Source organism: Panthera leo, chromosome B3 (assembly GCF_018350215.1).
Source record: "Panthera leo isolate Ple1 chromosome B3, P.leo_Ple1_pat1.1, whole genome shotgun sequence".
Taxonomy (NCBI): domain Eukaryota; kingdom Metazoa; phylum Chordata; class Mammalia; order Carnivora; family Felidae; genus Panthera; species Panthera leo.
In genome coordinates, this window is record NC_056684.1 from 104,789,282 (window position 1) to 104,811,475 (window position 22,194).

Here is a 22,194-nt window from a genome sequence, read left to right on the forward strand (position 1 = left end):
GCCAATGAGAGAGCCTGTTACTAGTCTGCGGGCTGCGGTATTGGGGGAGCGTTTTAGGCCTTGAAGCCCTCCGCGTCCCGGAGGTTTCTGCACGATGAGCTCAATCGGCACTGGGGTGAGTTTATAGCCTCTTGGCCTAATGGAGTAGCCAACAGATTAGCGTTGAAGGGAACTTGGACACACCGCTTGGGGTGCGCCGCCTCGGCGTGCGCCGGGACTGCCTCCGGCCAGGTGGGCCGCTTCCACTTCGTCTGGTGCCCAGCATTCTTTCCTGCTAATTTGTAGGCCCCTCATTTAGGGTGACCGTGACCTGAAGCTCTTCAGCTCAGGTGTGGCGGGCTGGGCGGCGCAGCAGTGTGATTGGGAGCCGCTTTGGATTGCTGAGTCACTTTCTTTGGCCGCTTAGTGAAACCGAAAGTGGAAACTCGTGGAGCCTGTAATAGGGTGTGAAGCGTTTGGGAGACAGCTTCATGAGAACCGCCGAGGCAAGGCGGCTTTAGATTCCAAGGTCTGGACGCAGCTTTCCATGGACCGCCTTTGCAGTTCCCAGGGTGCTGCTGACTCACTGGGCCTTCCCCATGTTGCCTTCGAGTGTACTGACCGTCCGCTTTGCAGGAGTCCCTGGAACCCCTGTCGGGGCAGAGTTGATAGAAACATTGTCTCAAAAGTGAAATCTGAAGAACGCTTTACAAAAGTTTTCCCTTTGTCCCAGCTTTTCCTGTACGAATTACTTAACGTCACTTTGAGGTATCGGTACGGTAAACATTTAAATTATTAGCTAGGGACTTAACCGCTTCTGTTAACAGACTTGAGGATTTTGGAGTTGGACTTGTTAACTTGGTCAGTTTACTACTTTCCTGTGTTAAACGTACCGCACATATGCAGCCTTTTGCTTATTCCTTTTATGTATTTCTCCGTATAGATAATCTAGTTTTTATTTAGAAGTATTTATTCGTTGTGTGCACTACAGGCATAGACTAATGGGTGTCTAAGTTCATCACTTCCCAGTGTTCACAAGATTTTGATACTCAGCATTAAGCCCAGGTACTGGGTTTTCCTAGTTTGATAATTGGAATGATTTAATCCATTCAGTTATGAGATACTGAAGTTATGACAACGGTTTTAGATTAGTAGATGCTCAGTTATGCATGGTGTAGCAAACTGACTTCGCCACTACATTACTATTACCTTCAATTAGTAGTGTTTTGTTCTGAAAGCCCTTTAAAAAATACTTGGTAAATATAAACATGTGAGATATTTTGGTATTACGATAGTAGAGTTAAGGATCTTGGTTTAAGAGATCAGGAAATTGATCAGGAAGCACCACTGTTGAAGTGAAGACCACTTTGGTCTTTGCTTTTTCCAAGAACTCCAGGTATGAAGACCTACTTGACATTTGTCTCCGCTTGATTGTTTTTAATTTTTTTTTTTTTACATTTATTCATTTTTGAGAGAGACAGAGCACAAGTGGGGGAGGGGCAGAGAGAGAGGGAGATACAGAATGAGAAGCAGGCTCCAGGCTTTGAGCTGTCAGCACAGAGCCCCACGCGGGGCTCGAACTCACGAGCTGTGAGATCATGACCTGAGCCGAAGTCAGACACCTAACTGACCGAGCCATCCAGGCGTCCCTCCACTTGATTGTTTAATAAGCATTTCAAACTACATGTCCAAAGTAGAGCTCTGGGTTTCCCTCTCCCCTACATTTTGCATCTCCTACAATCTTCAGCTCAGTGAATGGTCCAATCTAGTTGTCAAGTGAAAAAAGTCTATGATTCAAGTTAATTTATTTTTATTATTTTTTTAAGTGTTTATTTATTTTTGAGAGAGAGAGAAGCTGATGACACAGAGCCTGAGGTGGGGCTCGATCTCACTACCTTCAAGATCATGACCTGAGCTGAAATCCAGTCGGACACTTCGACTACTGAGCCACCCAGGCACCTGTCAAGTTTAATTTTTCTCCTAGAGCCAATCCATTAGCAAGGTGGTTTTGTTTGTTTTTTTTTTTTTTACTTTGCCCTCACAAATATAGTCTTTCATCTCTTTTCCCTTAGTCTAAGCCACCACCTTTGGAATACTTGATCTCTGCTTCCATCCTTCTTCTCTCTATAGTTCATGTTCCAGATGAAGTTTTAAAAAAATGAGACCGTATCACTCCTTCCACCCCTGCTTCAACTCCAGTGACTTCCTGTTGCATTTAGAGTAAGATAAAAACTTCGTACATCAGCCTTAGGAGACTCAAAATAGTTTGGCCTTTACATGCCTCTGATGATTTATTATTCTCTCCACCACTTAGTGCTCAAGACGCAGTGGCCTATTTCTTTTCCCACATTGTGCTACCCTTATTTCTACCCTAAGATTTTTATGCCAAAGGCCACAATGGCTCCTCCATATCCTAAATGGCTAGTTACTTGTCATTTAGGTCTGGCTGCGCCTAAATAGCTAAATATACATATGTTCTAGCAAGGCCTTCCCTGATCAGGTAGTCTGTACTAGGCTCTCAGATTGTCTCTTCACCCTGTCTTATTTTCATCATAATCCTTTTTCTAGTTTACTGCTGTATTTCCAGCACATAGATTTGTGTGTGGTCTCATTTGTAAATGAAAGACTTCAAGAATGAGTATCCTTTGGGGCTACTGGGTGGCTTAGTAGATTGAGCCCTCAACTCTTGAGTTCAGCTCAGGTCATGATCCCAGGGTCGTGGGTTTAAGCCCTGAATCAGGCTCTGTGCTGAGCGTGGAGTCTGCTTAAAATTCTCTCTTTCTCCCCCTCTGCCCCTCTCCCCTACACACATATACTCTCTCTCTCTTTCTAAAAAAAAAAAAAAAAAAAAGAATGAGTAGGGGCGCCTGCTGGGTGGCTCAGTAGGTTAAGCTCCGACTCTTGATTTCAGGTCAGGTCATGATGTCACAGTTCGTGAGTTCGAGCCCCTCATGGGGCTTTGTGCTGACTCCTTGGAGCCTGCTTGGGATTCTCTCCCCCTCTCTCTGCCCCTCCACTGCTCGTTCTCTCTCTCAAAATAAATAAACATTTAAAAAAAGTGAGTATTCTTTGTAATTGCTTTTTTTTCTTTTTAAATGTGTTATTTATTTTTGAGAGAGAGAATATGAGCAGGGGAGGGGCAGAGAGAGAAGGAGACAAAATATCTGAAGTGGGCTCTGTGCTGACAGTAGTGAGCCCGATGTGGGGCTCGAACTCACGGACAGAAAGATAAGACCTGAGCCAAAGTCAGACATACAACTGACTGAGCCACCCAGGTGCCCCAATTCTTTGTAATTTCTTATAGTGACTATATGTAATAGATGTTTATTAAATGTTTAAATGCTGTATTTTTTTCCCTAAGGTCTTTCAGTTTGTTAGTGCCACAGCAATGAATTAACCTGTTCTGACAACAGTTCTGATTCTACCATACCATAGTACAGGCACACTCTTCACAGATTGCATTTTTTTTTCTTTTTAACAAATTGAAGGTTTGTAGCAACTGTGTTTTGAGCAGGTCTGTTGGTGCCATTTTGTGTTTTGAGCAAGTCTGTTGCTGCCATTTTTCCAACAGCATTTGTTCACCTCATGTCTCTGTGTCACATTTTGGTAATTCTTGCAATATTTCAAACCTTTTCATTACTCCTAAGTTTGTTATGGTGATCTGTGATCAGTGACTACAACTCACAGCTCAGACATAATGCTCCTGCACACTGAGTAGACTACAGTATAGTATAAACATAACTTTAATATACACTGGGAATCCAAAGAGTTTATTTTACTCACTTTATTGTGGTGATCTGGAGCCCAGAGCATGTCCCTTTTGTACAAAAATGAACTTTGTTCAGTGTGGAAAACATCTGACTTTACCTTGGACTTGTATCTGTTGCTTTTCAGTAGCAGAAATCTAAACTAGCTTTTCTCTTAGTTGCTTTTGCCGCTCTGACATGCTGCCTTTTCCTCTTCAAAGCAAAATCTTTGAGATTTAACACTCCTTCCTTCCCCTCATCTTTCTGATGTGTAAGCCATTTAGAAATAAAGATGATAGGGTTATTATTGCGAAAGATGCATAATTTAAGCTTATTGTTACCTTTTTCTTCCCAGTATGACCTGTCAGCCTCTACATTCTCTCCTGATGGAAGAGTTTTTCAAGTTGAATATGCTATGAAAGCTGTGGAAAATAGTAGGTAAGAAACATTGTTTTACTTGAAATTTAGCATGTTTTAATCAGGTATCAAGTATCTCCTTTTCCATATTTTTGGTAATTAGGCTTTTTATGTTACTTTGGTACAAAATAATAGGTGCCCTAAAATAATCTCAACTTACTGGTCATTTCCGGGTCTCTTTTTAGGTCAGATCTTTCCATGAGCCTCAGTCCTATATTTCCCGTTGGTTCCAAGGTTATCCACTTAGACATTCCACCATGTCTCACATGTAGTGTATATAACCAAATTCCTTTATCATCTTTGCCAGCCCATTTTCCTTTTTAAAATTCTTGATTTATAGCATTGTTTGCTTGGCTGTTAGGTTTGTTACTTTGTCATTTTATCTTTTTTTAAATTTTGAGAGAGAGAGTGCAAGTGGGAGAACGGAAGAGGGAGAGGAAGAATCTCAAGCAGGCTCTATGCTGAGCTCGACATGGGGCTATGAATTGTGAAATTATGATCTGAACTGAAATCAAGAATCAGATGTGTAATCAACTGAGCCACCCAGGCGCCCCTGTCATTCTATCTTTTATTTCCTTGTGTTTGAAGTGTCCTATGCAGTTCATCACATCCAGCAGGATTTTTTTTTTTTTTTTTAATTCTTTTCTGCTGCCACACCCCAAAAGGTGTGGGACTCACTAAGATATCTTCTTGTTGGACTCATTTCCTTCACTCTGTCTTTTATTGTTTGGTTTAATGTGCCAGAATGATTCCTTGGTACCATTGTAATATCTTGGTTGAACTATTAGCTTGTTGACACATTTTATGAGTCCTTTATTGAAGAGATTTTGCAGTCAGTTATACTTACATGATCATTGTATCTTGGAATCTAAAGCAGCTTTGGGATGAATTAAAAGACTTTTTAAAAATAATTTATTTAATAATGTCTCATTCTCTTAAAAAGTCCTCTTGAAGGACTTTTTTTTTTTGCCTGGTAAACAAATAGTGTTGGTGTTTGAGCCAAATTTTTTCATTTATATAATGAAATCTTTTGGATTAGAGGTGGAATAGGGAAGTGTTTCCAGAATTTTATTTTACTCTTATTTTTTTTTAAGTGTATTTATTTTGAGAGAGAGCAGGGGAGGGGCAGGGAGAGAGAGGGAGAGAGAAAATCCCAAGCAGGGCTGCGCTGTCAGCAGAGCCAGATGCAGGGCTCTATCTCATGAGCCAAAATCAAGAGTTGGATACTTAACCTACTGAGCCACCCACGTGCCCCTGTTTGCAGAATTTTAGTAAAGTCCACATGTAAATACTTTTTGCTAGTACCACATAAAAGCAAAAATGAACATAAGGTGTTTGAGGGAAGATAGTGAAGTTGAATTCAGTAGTGTGTGGGATTTATAATAGGAAATTTAATAAGCTAGATGGGCTTTGTAGATTCTCAGGATTGAAAGCTGGACCAAGGAGTTTAAACTCAAAAGGGGAACCATTGAAGATACCTGATATGTGAGAGAAGGAGTGTCTGAAATTTTTTGTGTAATTTGTGTGTGGCTCTGTTCATTTATCTGTTTTTTTTTTTTCATCAGAATTCCCTTTTTATTAAAAGGATTAGAAGGGGTGCCAGTGTGGCTCAGTTGGTTAAACGTCCAGCTTCTGCTCAGCTCACGAACTTGCCATTTGTGACCTGCTTCACGTTATGTCTCCCTCTCTCTCTGCCCCTCCCTCTTCCTCTCTCTCGCTTTCTTACTCTCAAAAATAAACAAACATTAAAAAAATTTTTAAGGGGCGCCTGGGTGGCTCAGTCGGTTAAGCGTCCGACCTCGGCTCAGGTCATGATCTCACGGTCCGTGGGTTCGAGCCCCGCGTCGGGCTCTGTGCTGACAGCTCAGAGCCTGGAGCCTGTTTCAGATTCTGTGTCTCCTTCTCTCTGTGACCCTCCCCCGTTCATGCTCTGTCTCTCTCTGTCTCAAAAATAAATAAACGTTAAAAAAAAATTAAAAAAAAAAAAAAAAATTTTTAAAAATGGGGCGCTTGGGTGGCTCAGTCGATTAGGTGTCAACTTCAGTTCAGGTCATGATCTCGCGGTCAGTGAGTTCGAGCCCCGCATCAGACTCTGTGCTGACAGCTCAGAGCCTGGAGTCTTCTTTGGATTCTGTGTCTCCCTCTCTCTTTGCCCCTCTACCGCTCTGTCTCTGTCTCTCAAAAATGAGTAAGTGTTAAAAAAAAAAAAATTAAAAAAGAACTAGAAGAACAGAGTTAATGATATATTTTCATCTCGAAGTGGTAGCATATAATTTCTCCACATTTTACTTAAGAGATTAAGATCCATTTTGTTTTCAGCAGTTGTCTAAAATGTATATTGTTTGATATAGTTTTATAAGCACTGGTTGTTGCAAAAGAAGCAAATGAGCAAAAGAAAAGAACTCTAATTTTTCCACTTAGATTAGTCACTGTTTACTTTTTGGTTTGTATATAACCTGTCTTTTCTATGCATTTTTATGTACCATTTTTAATGGACATGAGCTAAGTCAACATTTATTATAGTGTATTATCATATGTCAGACACTGCCATTTTGTACTATTTTGTTGGCATCTTTTCTCACAAGTATTAATATCTTTTTATGTCATGATATGCTAGATTTTTTTGGTCATCTCATGATGTACATTTACATGGACCTAATTTGTCACACTTCAGGTTGTCCTCTTTCTCGTTTTCAAATGTATTTGTTTTAAATTTAAATTTAGCATGCTTTAAAAAATGTTACCTATTTTTATGTTTTTTTTTTAAGCTTAAAGTTTATGAAGTTCCTTTTATTTTCAGTTAAAAAAATTGATTTTTTTCTACTTGTTCCAGTACAGCTATTGGAATCAGATGTAAAGATGGCGTTGTCTTTGGGGTAGAAAAGTTAGTCCTTTCTAAACTTTATGAAGAAGGTTCCAACAAACGACTTTTTAATGTTGATCGGCATGTTGGAATGGTAGGTCACATTTTAAAATGTTCCTTTTTGCCTTGTCCAATTTCTTTCTTGTGAAGTAACCGTAATATGTTAAACTGTGATTATAAGAACTCATTTATTACGTCAGAACTGAGGCAGAAACCAATCAGAGAGCAGCCACCGAAGTAATCACAGAGTGATTACTGATACTGGCTTGTGAATAGTTCACTGTCCAAAAGAATAGTGTTCTTGTAACCTGATTGGAGATATATTTGAAAAATTGCTTTAAGAAAATGAGGGGAGAAAGGTGGAAAGTATGTGTAGAAAGGCGATCTTGGCAGTGTAGATCACCAATGAAAGTATAAGCTTGAGAGGCATAGAATTTTTAGCTTTTTGTATCTCTTTGTATTGTAGTAAAATGGAGCACCAAGAAACGATGTTTAATGAAAGGAATAAACACTGTTTTATTTCTTGCAGCTATATTTAGTTACTGCTCTGCATAATTGCAAGTAAAGCCATAAATACATTACTGGTATATACTGAAGTCATTCTATGTAGATGTCAGACTGTAAAAGCAAAAAAAACAAAGGACTGATTCTAACCTTGGTTACTGAAAAGGCAAGGAAGAAAAGAGAACATGTGTGTGCCAGATACTGTGCTAGAACCTCTTTACATAAATTTCCTGTGTCTGATATCCCAGTGAAAGTAGTATTAATCCCATTTTTACTTAAAAAAAAAATTTTTTTTTTTTTTAACGTTTATTTATTTTTGAGACAGAGAGACACAGCATGAACGGGGGAGGGGCAGAGAGAGAGGGAAACACAGAATAGGAAGCAGGCTCCAGGCTCTGAGCCATCAGCCCAGAGCCCGACGCGGGGCTTGAACTCGCGGACCGCGAGATCGTGACCTGAGCTGAAGTCGGACGCTTAACCGACTGAGCCACCCAGGCGCCCTCCCATTTTTATAGATAAGAAAACACAGCTGGTAAAGAAGTAATCTGGGATTCAAACTTGGGTCTGCCTGGCCTACATGTTACTCCAGAGTCCATTCTGCAGGGTGAGATCCTATAGGACCCACTCATACTGCGGTTACCTTTGGTATTTCTAAATGATAGGTGTTACAAACACAAAAAGGGTGGGAAGTATGTGTAGAAAAGAGATCTTGGCAGCGTAGATCACCAATGAAGGTGTAAAATGTAGCTGGTAAACTATAAAGCTATAGATTTTTTTGCTTCTTCAATGATTATTTTTTCTGAACATGTTTTTTCTCCCAAATGTATTATGCCAGCGAAACTGGTAATGGTTTTTCTTCTGCCATTTGGACCTCTATATTTATTTATTCTTAAAATTTGGGTATAGTTGACATACAATATGAAACTGGTATGTTTTGATGTAACTTCCCAGATTGTAACCTAGCTGATAGGAAGAAACTAGTGAATTATACATTCTTTTTAGTAGAAGAAAAATTTAGGTAGGTGCGTTTTGAAAAAAGTTGTGTGTGCTTAAAGGTAGTGATGGGAAAACGTTGCCCTAGAACTTTAAAATTTGTCTCATTTGTTAATTTAAAGCCAGGAAACTGATGGCATTCCTTATAGCTGGAAATTGGCAAAACATTACATGTTGAAGAGGGTTGGAGACAATAAAGGATTAATGTTTCATCTCCGCAGTTATCTTCAGTGGTTTAAGAATTATTGGACTTCACAGTAGGCTTTCTCCAAAGCAACAGAAGACTCTTTAAATGGTGAAACTTACTGGCTGAGTAACCTTGGGGAAATTCTTCTAAACAGTTTCCTCACCTGCAAAAGTAGGGCAGTAGTAATACTTACCTCCTAACAGTTGTTACAATGTTAAAATTAAGTAAAATGCTTAGCATGAAATGAGTGCTATGTTTTAGGAATTTTCATCATTACTACTATTAGTAGGTAGCAGTAGAAAAGTGGCTATTATTTTGATATCACTTACTTTTAAATTCTGTAAATAAGCTGGCAATTCCTGGACTTCTTGGTTCCTAGTACTAAGAGTTTCAGTAATTTTTTTGTCGGTTTACCTACACCAAAAGAACCACCCAGTGGTTCTGATTATGCATTTAGTTACAAACAACTTAGTGTTTATGTCCCCAAAATTTAATAACCGTAAAAGAAAAAATACACATACAATTAAAAATATTTTTTTTAGAAAAATATTTTTATTTTTAAAGAATAACAATGACTAACATGCACTGCACAACTTCTTAAACTTTTAAGTTTAAACTGCACTCCCCTCACCCCCCCCGTTTCCTGTTCCAAATGGATTTTTGTATGATACTTATTTTTTATCACAACAACCCAGGTGCTCAACAGTATGATGGCATTGAAAGGAATATGAATGATCTCAGGGCGCCTGGGTGGCTCAGTCAACCGGTTAAGTGTCCGACTTCAGCTCAGGTCATGATCTCGTCTCATGGTTCAAGAGTTCGAGTCCCATGTCGGACTCTGTGCTGACAGCTCAGAGCCTGGAGCCCGCTTCAGATCCTGTGTCTCCCTCTCTCTCTGCCCCTCCCCAACTTGCACTCTGTTTCTCTCTCTCAAAAATAAACATTTAAAAAAAAAAAAAAGGAGTATGAATGATCTAATGTTGAAACTGAGCTACTTCAACATCTGTATCCCCCCCAAATTCTAAACGTTGCACAACTGGGTTCACTATAGTGCCCCGAGCATATCTCACTCAGTACATGGTTTGGTAACTGCAGTTAACCAGTCTTGGAAGATGTGTGGTTTGTCATGTTTTGGTTTGTCCTTGCAATATATTAGTCAATAAGCTGAAAAAGATTTGAGGTTGGGCTTTTAGACCCAAACTTTTAGTAACTTGACATAGAACTGCTTTAAATAGAGATCAGTCCTGATCAAGATCAATAGTTTTATTCTTGTTGCTTATTTAGAGTGAACTGGTAAATTGGGAGACATGGAGGATTAATTACAGAAATACTGCTTGTGAATGTCATTGAACAAAACAATGAAGTCACACTTGGTAGATTTCTGAGCTATAATTCCATACTTCTTTTTTCATCCCATCCCATCAAAATGCCAGAGTGCCTTATAAAGACCTTTAAGCCAAATGGTTTCTAATGGTGATGCTTGTTAAAATATTAAGTAAGCCTACAGTAATTACACACTTTCCTTGGTTTGTGATAGGAAGGTATTTATTTACTAAATTGGTACCTACTTTCTTTCAGGCAGTAGCAGGTTTGCTGGCAGATGCGCGATCTTTAGCAGACATTGCAAGAGAAGAAGCTTCCAACTTCAGATCTAATTTTGGCTATAACATTCCTTTAAAAGTAAGTTGAGGGATGCCTGGGTGGCTCAGTCGGTTAAGCAGCCGATTTCAGCTCAGGTCATGATCTCGCAGTCTGTGGGTTCGAGCCCCGCGTTGGGCTCTGTGCTGCCAGCTCAGAGCCTGGAGCCAGCTTCTGATTCTGTGTGTCCCTGTCTCTCTGCCCCTCCCCTGCTTGTTCTGTCTGTCTGTCTTTCTCTCTCTCTCTCTCTCAAATAATAAACATAAAAAAAAAAGTTAAGTTGCTAATATGTTGAGGAACCTTTTGAACAGTAATAGAAATTTACTGATAAGCTCTTCTGTTTTTCTCCCTTATAGCATCTTGCAGACAGAGTGGCCATGTATGTACATGCATATACACTCTACAGTGCTGTTAGACCTTTTGGCTGCAGGTATGAAATTTTGTGACATAGTCAGATCTGGACTATAGGTATCTGTTTGCCCTGGTATCTTAGCCGTTTTTTTATACCCTTAAAAATGAGCTATGACCAAGAAGTATTAGGACAGTGATCAAATAAAACTGTACATCAAAATAAAAACTTTGAATTGTGAAAAAGACTACAAATTTGAAGTGACGAGAAAACACAGAACTGATAGTAAGAACTTTAATCTGATTATAATAAATTCTCTGGAGAAATGTGGTCAAAAGGTAAAAGGCTCTAAGATAGATAAATGCTAGGGATGTAGTGTACATTATGATGACTGGAGTTAACACTACTATGTGATATATGGCAAGGTTGTTGAGAGTACATTCTAAGAATTTTCATCACAAGGAGAAAATTTTTTTCTCTTCATTGTATCTTTTTGAGATGATGGATGTTCCTAAACCTGTCGTAATCATCTCACAATATGTGTAAATCAAACCATCATGCTATACGCTGTATAGTGCTGCATGTTAATTATTTCTCAGTAAAATTAAAAAAAAATTCTCTGGTGTTAGATCCCAACATTCTCAGGAAGCAACAAACTGATTTTAACTACATCCTCTGTTGTCATTATTAGGGTAGCCAACTAAACTAACACTTCAGTTTTCTTATTAACTTCCATCTGATATACTTTAAGCGGTTAGGTTCAATGCTCTTAATTGGGAGTTTTTTTTAGCAATCGAGAGTGAGTCCATACAAAATTGCCTTTCACAGTTCTCAGTCACAATTTTTTATTTCGGTTAAGATGAACTGCTGGTGTTTTTATTCTGAGAGGAAAGCTGAGATTCAATTGTATTGAGATTTGGAATACATGTAAATATTTAAATAGGGCTCAGAGACCTGTCATGACTCTAGATTTTCCTAAAAAGACTTGTTTAGTTTATAACTTAAAAAAAATAAACATTTCTGTTTGATCATGGTAAAACATTTACTAACATCCGACTGCTTCCACTGTTAAAATGTTGTAGAAAGAAAGTTTATTAGCTGTAGTCCTACCTTTGAGTTGCTTATAATCAGTCATATTTAAATTACTGAGGACAGATGTTAGAGAAAACCTGAGCTTTATTCTAGCCATAAGATAGGACTGTGGACATTTTTAATATTAGTTGTTCTTCAGGTTCTCACTTAAATTACATTGAAACCCTTTGCTTTCAATACCTTTCAACTTTTATTAAACCTTTGAACAGCACTCTGAATTCGTTTCTCTATTTTTAAGCAAGTAAAAATAGTGGAGAGAACTTTTCAGCAGATATTTATTGAGCATATACTATGAGTCAGTCGTAGATGTAGGAGGGGGTAGGACATAAAGATGAGTAAGTTATCATTGATACAATTTTATAGGTGATATGATGAAGAAATGCACTGACTATAGTGGGGCATCAGTTAGGGAAAGGACACTTTCATGAAGAGATGGCAAGGAAAAGAATGTGAAATATAGGTGGAATGGTTAAGAATATTTCATTCAAAGGGACTAGTATGAAATTACATGGGCATTTCAGGTAATGTAGAGGTAGTCAAGTATACTTGGTATGTGGAAGGATACTGAAGATGTAGGAACGGGCAAGATCATACAGAAGTGTATGTTCCTTACAAGGAAACGTTGAAGGGTTATGATAATCAGTTCTATATTCTGAGAGATAAGTCTCACGGAAGATGGAAGGAAATGATTGTACGGGTGGGAATTGGACAGCTGGCTGTCATAGTAGTCTGTATAGGAAGTGATACTTAAGATGAGGCTGGTTTCTTTTCTCCTTTTAAGGCAAACTAAATCACAATTTCAGAAAATCACTAATATCATGATTATTTAATGGCCTGATTTTGTCACATATAAAAACAGATTAAATCAGTCTGGATTATTGTAGAAAAATAACTGGAGGAATATTGGGGAAATAACCAAGAAAGAATAAAGGATGGAACAGGAGTTTGAGGCAGACTGAATGTATTCCCATTAGTTTTGTTATCTTGGCTTTTTCATGTTTATTCCTTTACCTATTGGGTCTTCTCCTTAGTTTTCACCTGTCATTACTTCTTTGTCTACACTGCTGTCTTCTCAGATCAGTTTCATCAGTAAGTTTAATACTAACCAAAGCCACACAAATTTTGAACAATTTCAAGTATATACTAGTTTTTATTGAAACTACCTCATCAAAGTGTTTATTAGGACTTATATGTATATTAGTAGTTTATCTTAGAAAGTATAATTGTTTTTATTGTATTTTTATGGTATTGTAAGAACTATGGTTTAAACCTAACTTACTTTCATGCAGTTTCATGTTAGGGTCTTACAGTGTGAATGATGGTGCACAGCTCTACATGATTGACCCATCAGGAGTTTCATATGTGAGTAATTTTGAATCATGAATTTCTATTTCTAGTTTAATGGTATCTCATTAGCATGTAAGTCATATATTTGGATTACATGAAGTTTCTTTTAAAATTCAAGGAAAGTAACCATTTGTTTATCATTAATAACAACCTGTGGATATGAGGCAAAGGAAGGATTTATGGCTTAAAACAATTTTTTTTTAATGTTTATTTTTGAGAGAGAGAGCGAGTGTGTGTGTGTGTGTGAGTAGGAGAGGAGCAGAGAGGGAGACATGGAATCTGAAGCAGGCTCTAGGCTCAGAGCTGTCAGCACAGAGCCTGACATGGGGCTCAAACTCACAAACCATGAGATCATGACCTGAGTTGAAGTCAGAGGCTTAGCTGACCAAGCCACTTAAGTGCCCTGATTTATGGCTTTCAATATGCTGTTCATAGAAACTAAATAGTGAACCTAAAAATCTGAATATGTGGTATTTTCCTTTATTGTGACAAATACTAGCAAGTCTTAAAACCAATACTAATACCTTCCCTTAAAAAAAAGGATTTTAGGGGAGTCTGGTGCAGTTAAGTGTCCAACTCTTGATTTCAGCTCATGATCTTACTGTTAGTGAGCTTTGGTGGTGTGGAGCCTACTTTGGGCTTCCCTCTCTCTCTGCCCCTTCCCTACTTGTACTCTCTCTCAAAAGTAAATACAAATTTTAACTTTTTTTTTTTTTTTTTTTTTTTTTGGGAGAGAGCACATATCAGCTGGGCAGGGACAGAGAGAAAGGGGACAGAGGATCCGATGTGGGCTCCGCGCTGAACAGCAGTGAGCCCAGCCTGATGCGGGGCTTAAACCCACAAACTGCAAGGTCATGACCTGAGCTGAAGTCTGATGCTTACCTGACTGAGCCACCCAGGTGCCCCTAAATAAACTTAAAAAAAAAAAAAAAAAAAAAAAAATTTTAAATGTCATTTCTTGCATCTTTAATTACTTTATCTCTCTTCTGAGGTATTTATGGTTTTTAAAAATTAAAAAAAAAAAAGACTATAGGTGCCTGGGTGGCTCAGTTAAGCGTCTGACTTTGGCTCAGGTCATGATCTCATGGTTCGTAGATTCGAGCCCCGCATTCGGCTCTGTGCTGACAGCTCAGAGCCTGGAGCCTGCTTCAGATTCTGTGTTTCCCTCTCTCTCTTTGCCCCTACCCCGCTCATGCTATCTTTGTCTCAAAAATAAATAAATGTTAAAAAAAAAAATTATAAAAATAAAACCTGTATTTTGTCATGATACACAAGTATAAATGGGAATCCTTTAAAAAATTTCAATAAAAATTGAAAGTTTAGAATACTGAACTCTGTAATTCAACTTTTTGTCATAATACTAAGAATTTTTCCATTCCTACTCTGAAAAACGTCTCGAGTTCATGAAGTGTGTGTTTTTCTTTGTATATGCCTCTAATACAAATAATCCAGATAATTCTAGAATTACATTTTTTTTCCAGCTTGGTGTTCATTAGAATGTGTTTGTATTTCTCCATATTTACTTTTGAAAATCATTTAACATTCTTTCTTAACCTTTAAATAGGAACAGTTGTAGTTACTAATGATTTTAGAATAGTATAGCAATTTAATTAAACTATATATGTATATTTTGGTGTGTGTTCTTTTTAAATAGGGTTATTGGGGTTGTGCCATTGGCAAAGCCAGGCAAGCTGCAAAGACGGAAATAGAAAAGCTTCAGGTAATACATACTTAATGCTTGAATTTTCCTATGACATTATCCTCATGTAGTGAAGTTTTATCACAACAAATGAAACTGTTTAAGATTACATAGAGTGTGGTTTCCTGTTTTGAGCAGGGCTTTCTGAACGTAATAGGCTGAATAAGAAAGCTGGTCATATCTGTATGTATACAGATAAGGTATGACACAGATACGATATATATAGAGTATAGATATATGTGCTGTAGATATGTATGATAATTAGAGTTGTGTCATGGAGCCCTTTATAATTTTGATGGCTAATGATAAACCCCTTAATCCAGAAAAATACACATGGAAATTTTCATATAATTTCATAATCCTTGAGGTCCATTCATGGAACTCTGTGGCCCTTAGGTTGAGAACTTTGAAAGTCTTTAGAGTCTGTGTTCTGGTGCTTCTCTTTCCTTTGTTCCTAGTTAGATAAGGCATTAAACCCCATCCTGTTAAAACTGCCCACTTTTCTGTTCCCCCAAGAGCCATAAATTTTATTAGTGTAAAAAAAAATTTTAATGTCCTGGTTTTCCTTTTAGTCAAACTGTTCAACTTAACATTGAAACAGTATCCACTCTTTATTATTTATCAGAAACTTCCATTAAAGACAGGATTTTATCAGTATTGTGGTAAATGACAAAAAAAATTTCATACATATTTAATATTCTGAACTGGAAACTTGCTCAACCATTCAACTTCAGGTCAGGTTCTAGAAAACATTTTTTGAGTGCTTAGAATTTTATGCCAAATTCTAGGCCTACAAAAGCCTAATTTATATTTGGTATTTTAGTAAAATTGACAAAAAGACCTCAGAGGTCATTTTAGGTTAGCTCAATTCTATGTGAAACACACTGGCTAGAGTCATAGTATATGTTGATTATGAACAGACCTCATGATTCTTAGACCACGTCCTTTCACACCCCTCCTGGTGTGGTGCTAAGTTCCTACCTTCTCTTTTCCCCCTTGCTTTCATCTCTCCTGAATGTTATGTGGAAATTTGAAAATACACTATTCAGAGCGGTCATCTATCCTGTCTTTCTGAGGTCAAACTGTAATAAACAAATCTGAGCTAAGAATGAATATCACTTTGAGGAACATGTGTATACTTAATGACAAAAACACACTCTAAAATCAGAGGTCAGTAAACTATGGCACACTGTCTGCTTTCTAAAGTTTTATTGGGACACAGTCATGTTTAGTCACTGGCTGCTTTTCACAGTACAATAGTAGAGTTTAAGAGTTGGAACATAGACCAAAGACCCTATGTACCATAAAGTCTAAAATATTTACTTATTTGGCTCTTTATTTCTATAAAGGAGTTTGCCAACCCATGATCTACATCATTGCTCTGGCTTGTTCTTCTGCTGATGTTATTTACTAAGAATATTATGGCATAAAATAAAAATTTCATGAACATATATAAGAATATAATTGTCACTTAAAATGTGCTTTTCCATGTTTACTTAAGTTTGTAGTTATTATTATGATACAATTCACTAATTATAACCTATAAGGGCAGAAGTATAAAGAAATAGGCATTCTTTTCATTTACTTCCCCCCCAATTTAACATGAAAAAAATGTAAACAGGAAAGATAAATAGTGCAACAGATCTCTCCATCTAGATTGAAAAGTTATTTTCACCCATTTTTTTTTTCCTGAACTGTTTGAAACAATTACAGACATCATGATGCTGTATCCCTAAATGCTTCAGCATTCATCTCTGTAGAATAACATTATTACACAGAAGATAGTATTAGGTATTCAGTCTGTAGTCAAACCACCTCAGTAATCTGTTTCATTTTGTAACTTTTTCAAACCATGATAATTAAGGCTCACATTTCAGTCTTCACCTTCTCCCAGTGCTCATTTTTTTAAGAGCCCATGCCAGTTGCTTTTGTAGTTAGTCCCACATATTAGGTCTGTATTTCCTAGTAAGACTGGTATTCTTAAATTCAGTGTATTATGTTTTTGGTTTTATGTCTGAGACTCTAGTTCAAAACCATGGGTACTCACAAAATTTGTGCAAAGAATCTGAAAATAGTTATATAAGTGGGAAGTTCTCCCGACTCATAACTTAATATTTTCTATAGATGAAAGAAATGACCTGCCGTGATGTCGTTAAAGAAGTTGCAAAAATGTAAGTTGAAATTTTTATTACCACTGACAAGTATTTCATTTGATCTTACCATATACATTAATTCTAGAGGTCTGTTTTGTTTGGAAATAATTTAGTGCCTAAGGTGAATGTAACATTCTAGTAACGTCTCATTACGGAGAAATATCCGTATTTCAAGTGACGGAACAGACCTCGTGATTCAGCAAATGGGATGGGGAAAAATAGCTTTAATATAAAACTTTTGTTAGGTGACAGAATTCACGAGGAGGAGGATACAACGGACCTGTAAGCACTTCATTTGATAGCTCCTACCCTTTCAAATCTCAGAGGTCCCAGTAATAGGCATCTTAGCTTACAAATTTTATTTTAGGTTTTATAGCTAAATTAATTATTTCTACACATGAACCACGAAGCTGGCTCATTTATACAGTCTGTTTCTTTGGGCAAGATACGTTAATCATGAAAGTTTTTTTTTTTTTTAATTTTTTTTTTTTTTCAACGTTTTTTTATTTATTTGTGGGACAGAGAGAGACAGAGCATGAACGGGGGAGGGACAGAGAGAGAGGGAGACACAGAATCGGAAACGGGCTCCAGGCTCTGAGCCATCAGCCCAGAGCCTGACGCGGGGCTCGAACTCACGGACCGTGAGATCGTGACCTGGCTGAAGTCGGACGCTTAACCGACTGCGCCACCCAGGCGCCCCAATCATGAAAGTTTTTTAAGAAGATGAAGAGAGCAGGTGCACCTGGGTGGCATCTGACTCTTGATTTTAGCTCAGGTCATGATCTCAGGGTTGTGAGATTGACCCTTGCTTGGGGTCCATGCTGGGCGTGGAGCCTGCTTAAGAGTCTCTGTTCCTCTGCCCCTTACCCACTTGGGCGCTTTCTGTGTCTCAACAAAACAAAACAAAACAGTATTTCAATACATTTAAAAACAGCTTTAAGAAGTCCTGAAGTGGTTCGTATTACAGGTACATAGAATAGAATGCTTATGTGACTGCAATAAGTAACCTCAAAGTCCTGAGTGGCATGCTTCAGAATTCACGGTTCTTCTGTGTCAAAGAATGTAATAATAAACATGTGGTATTTCAGAAAATCCAATGAAATGCTAGAGTTGCAGCCAGCTTTTCAGACTTAAAAGTAATAAACATAATATTCCAGAGGATTCACGGCTCTTCTTTCCCACACGAGAACTACATCAACATGGTCTAGCCAGCAGTTTGTGCAAGTGCCTCAGGTTTTATAATTAATAATACATGCAAGGAAAAAAATCTAAGAGGCTTTATTATATATTTAAATGACATCCTTAATCTCTTCTACACTGATAGCTATAATAAAATATTGGAAGTGTTTTATAATTTTGTCCTGTCACCACTCTTCCAACTGCCACATCACCTGCCTTCCTCCTCCCTTTTATCAAGAGACCCTTCCACTTCCCAGTTAAGCAGAACCCATTCTGTGATTGTCAGTTAATAACATGAGGAACACTGGGAACTACCTGACAGAACTGCCTGGAAAATAAAGAATCCTTACTGAACTGTACAACAGTTTAAATGTGATAAACTCCCATTCCTTCACTGAGAAATGCTTCTGGAAAACAGCCCTTACCACACCTTTTTATTTTTAGGTGTAACAGCAGATGCTAATTAGTTCTGTGTAAGAAAGCCATCCCTTATCATTTAGTAAAATGGAGCACTATGCATCTTTTACTTAGTCTAGAAAATTAAGATGCTTTCTCATATTATAGCAAGGCTTTAAAAATATCCTCCAAAGTAAACTGTGTGAAGATGCTGGAAAATGTAAAGAAAGTTTTGATATGATACTTTTAATATGTTGTATGACAGTGCCTTCTTGTTTGTTGTAATTTGTTATGTATTATAGTTTGGAGGCCAGGTTAAGGGGCATATAGTGCTTATAAAATGGAGAAGAGGTTTAAAAAGATACCTGCCAAGAAGCTTCACACTGGAGGGACCAGTAATAACTGCAAGCTACTAAGTTAGTTTAAAAAATAATCACTTAATGAAAGGAATAAACAAGTGTCCTGAAAAGGCAAAAGTAACGATTGGCCTTTTCCCATTTGAGGAAATGTTTCTTTTGAGGTTATATTAGGGACAGATGATCTAATTTGTGCTGACTGTGCATGTTTGTATACGACCAAATGTTAATTTTAAACTTTTTTGTGTTCTAGAATTTACATAGTACATGATGAAGTTAAGGATAAAGCTTTTGAACTAGAGCTAAGCTGGGTTGGTGAAAGTAAGTTATTTTTGTACATTTATTTGCTCTAAGTCATCTGTACTAAACCTAATTTACCACTGGGTGCCTTTTTCTAATTTTAAAAATTGGTAATGACGTACATGTACATATGCATGTAACCACTGTGCTCTCTCTGGTCAACAAATAGACTAGCTCCCCAGATCACCCTTTAGGCCTCTCTGAATTCATAGTCCTCTGCCTTCTCCCATAGGTAGTTTTGCCTGTCATTCAATTTTCTGTAAATGGAATTACACAGTATATATTCTTTTATCCCTGATTTATTTTCTTCAACATTCCATTTGTGTAAATTATTTGTTATGTACAGTATTTGTTCATTTGCCTTGCTGTATAGTGTTCTGTTGTCCAAATATATCACTAAGTTTTCATTTCCTCTTCTGCTGCTGGTTAGTTGGCCTCTTTCCAGTGGGTTTTTAAAAACTATAATGAATATGGGGCGCCTGGGTGGCTCAGTGCCAACTTTGGCTCGGGTCCTGCATCGGAATCTGTGCTGACAGCTCAGGGCCTGGAGCCTGCTTCGGATTCTGTGTCTCCTCTGCTTGCACTCTGTCTCTCTCTAAAATAAACTAAAAAAATAAATAAAAAAATAAAAACTATAATGAATAGGGCTGCTTTACCATTAACAGCTTTAACATTAGATAAATCTTACCTATGGATTGGATACATTGTATTGCAAATCACAACACAGGCCTCATTTCTAATTCATTTATATGGCTTAATTTGCAGTAACTAAAGGAAGACATGAAATTGTTCCAAAAGACATAAGGGAAGAGGCAGAGAAGTATGCTAAGGTAAGCTGCAGCATGTCAAAACTGTCTATAGGTATGAAAGTGTTGAATAATAAAGGAACGTGATTGATTTCTATTAAATAATACTTGAGGCAAACTGAACTAAGGATCAAAATTTTCTAGGTTATCCTCAATGGGGATATGTTTGCCCTGGTTCCAAAAATTTTGCGTGTGAAAACGTAAGGTTTTTCAGGACATTTAATGCTTTCATTCCATGTGTTCTATCAAGAGTATATAGTCTGTTCACTGTTAGAGCAAGATAAACTTAATTATCCTTTTCTTTAGTTGGGTATGTTATTCTAAGTGTTCATTTTTCAGCGACGTGCTTATTTAACCTTAATTAGATTCAGGCTGTTACAACAATATTAAAAATTGATTTTAAGCACTATCTTTCTCTTAACAGGAATCACTGAAGGAAGAAGATGAATCAGATGATGATAATATGTAACATTTGCTTCAGCATCTATTTTAAATTTCTAATACAGTCCCGTGTAACTCTTTAGCCCTGTGGATTATTGTATATCCACTGACCAGTTTTCATTAAATTTTTGTCTTGTAACGACTGAAGTTTGATACCTGTGTAACAAAATTGGTGGGAGTAACCGAGTATATATTTACTTACTTGGCATTAAAATGTTTAGGTTTACTGAAAAAAATTCCTTAAGTGAAAATACTACAAAAAGAAACTTGGGCATCATTCAGAGTTCCATTTCATCACTCGCCTAGAATCTAAAGATCATTTATCGCTGGGCTTTTGTGAAGTAAGTCCCTACTGAGTCGGTAGGTATTATTTTATGCCGCTACTCAGTTTTACATTTAGTAAAATGACGGTTGGCCAGCAGCCATTGTTAACCTTGAAGTGTGACACATAAGAAAGGTTTTAGGCTCAAAAGTGAATTTTTTTTCCCTTTTATTGTGGTAAGGAGTGGGTTTAAGGAGCCACAAAGTCCCTATTCTGTCACTTCAAAAATTTCTTGATCTGTAAAGTTCAACTAAAGTACCCATATTTATGCTAAATAAGAAGTTAGACTATAATCGGTATTGAGGCCTGTAAAAACCACTGTCATAACCTGAACAGCACTCAAAGCAGGAAGAAACAGTTTGTAACTCAGGCCAAGTATGCCGGGTCTACACACCCTTTACTGGGTTCATGCCAGTATCACTCTCAACTGTCATGCTTTCATAAGAAGGTCATGTACTCATTGGAGTTTAGCAGCAGGATACTGCTGGACTTTGAACATCTCTGTAGTTCAAATAGCAAATCATTAGACATGAGTAGCTAACTACTATACAAACAAGTCAAGATTATTTATCATTACCACAGCTTTTATATAAAATAAAACTACCTGCTACATTTTATTCTATTGTGCTGTGAATTCACATCAGTATAGGGGCACCTGGGGTCAGGTGGTAGAGCATGTGACTCTGGATCTCAGGGGTGGTGGGGAGTACAAGCCCCATGATGGGCATAGAGAGCTTCCTTGAAACAAAAAATTCACATCAGTATAGCTAAAAAAAGCCCTTTAAAAGAATAGACACTGGTTCTAAATAAATTTCTAACTTTGACGAGAGAAGCTACCTAAAAACTATAGATACCATAACATAGATAACTGGAAAACTGTATAAACAGATATACCTATTTCAGCTATGAGACAGTTGACTTTCATACATATTATATGTAAAATTAATAATCTAGGTTCAACTGTGGGAGGCACTCTGTAATTGTACCATTGAAATATTGATTAGCCTTTGTGGGGGGGAAAAAAGCTTATCATTTTACTTTGATAAGATTATAAATTTATTTTCAGAGAAGATCCAGTACCTTATTTACTGTAAACTCTCTTGATATGGGCACCTGAAAAGAGAAATCAAAAATGTTTTAAAGAATCAAGTTTTAGTTTAGGGATTACAAAAAGTATATTTAGACTATTAAAGCACTTATCTGATTAAGACTATCCATTTGCTTCTATTTCCATCATTCATACAGGGACCTGAAAAATAAGAGAGAAAAATCAGTTGTAGGTCGTATGTTTTCCTTTCTTTTTTATTAAAAAAAATTTTTTTTTAATCTCTATTTTTGAGAGAGAGACAGCATGTGAGCAGGGGAGGAGCAGACAGAGAGGGAGACACAGAATGCGAAGCAGGCTCCAGGCTCTGAGCTGTCCGCAC

General features: G+C 37.4%; 1 protein-coding gene and 1 long non-coding RNA gene across 4 annotated transcripts in view; one reads left to right on the forward strand and one right to left on the reverse strand.

Annotated features, from left to right (window-relative positions):
- PSMA3 (proteasome 20S subunit alpha 3) lies at positions 1-20,584 on the forward strand. 2 transcript variants are annotated; one of them, XM_042943367.1, is made up of 11 exons: positions 1-115; positions 4,081-4,163; positions 6,976-7,099; positions 10,268-10,369; positions 10,684-10,757; positions 13,058-13,130; positions 14,770-14,835; positions 16,939-16,985; positions 19,152-19,219; positions 19,964-20,028; positions 20,429-20,584. In XM_042943367.1, the coding sequence occupies exons 1-11, from the start codon at positions 95-97 to the stop codon at positions 20,471-20,473; spliced, it is 768 nt and encodes a 255-aa protein (XP_042799301.1). In that variant the 5' UTR covers positions 1-94; the 3' UTR covers positions 20,474-20,584. The 2 variants fall into 2 exon arrangements, with proteins under 2 accessions (XP_042799301.1, XP_042799302.1); XM_042943368.1 differs by lacking the exon at positions 1-115 and adding an exon at positions 1,897-1,981.
- The window catches only part of LOC122222769, a 19,561-nt gene continuing 17,131 nt past the window's right edge, over positions 19,765-22,194 (reverse strand). Inside the window, exons 4-5 of one of the 2 annotated variants that reach the window (XR_006203859.1) lie at positions 21,848-22,016; positions 19,765-19,803 (exon numbers count right to left, since the gene is read on the reverse strand). This is a non-coding gene — a long non-coding RNA (uncharacterized LOC122222769). Of the gene's footprint in view, positions 19,804-21,417; positions 22,017-22,194 lie in introns of those variants that run through there. The other variant, XR_006203858.1, reaches the window with a different exon arrangement.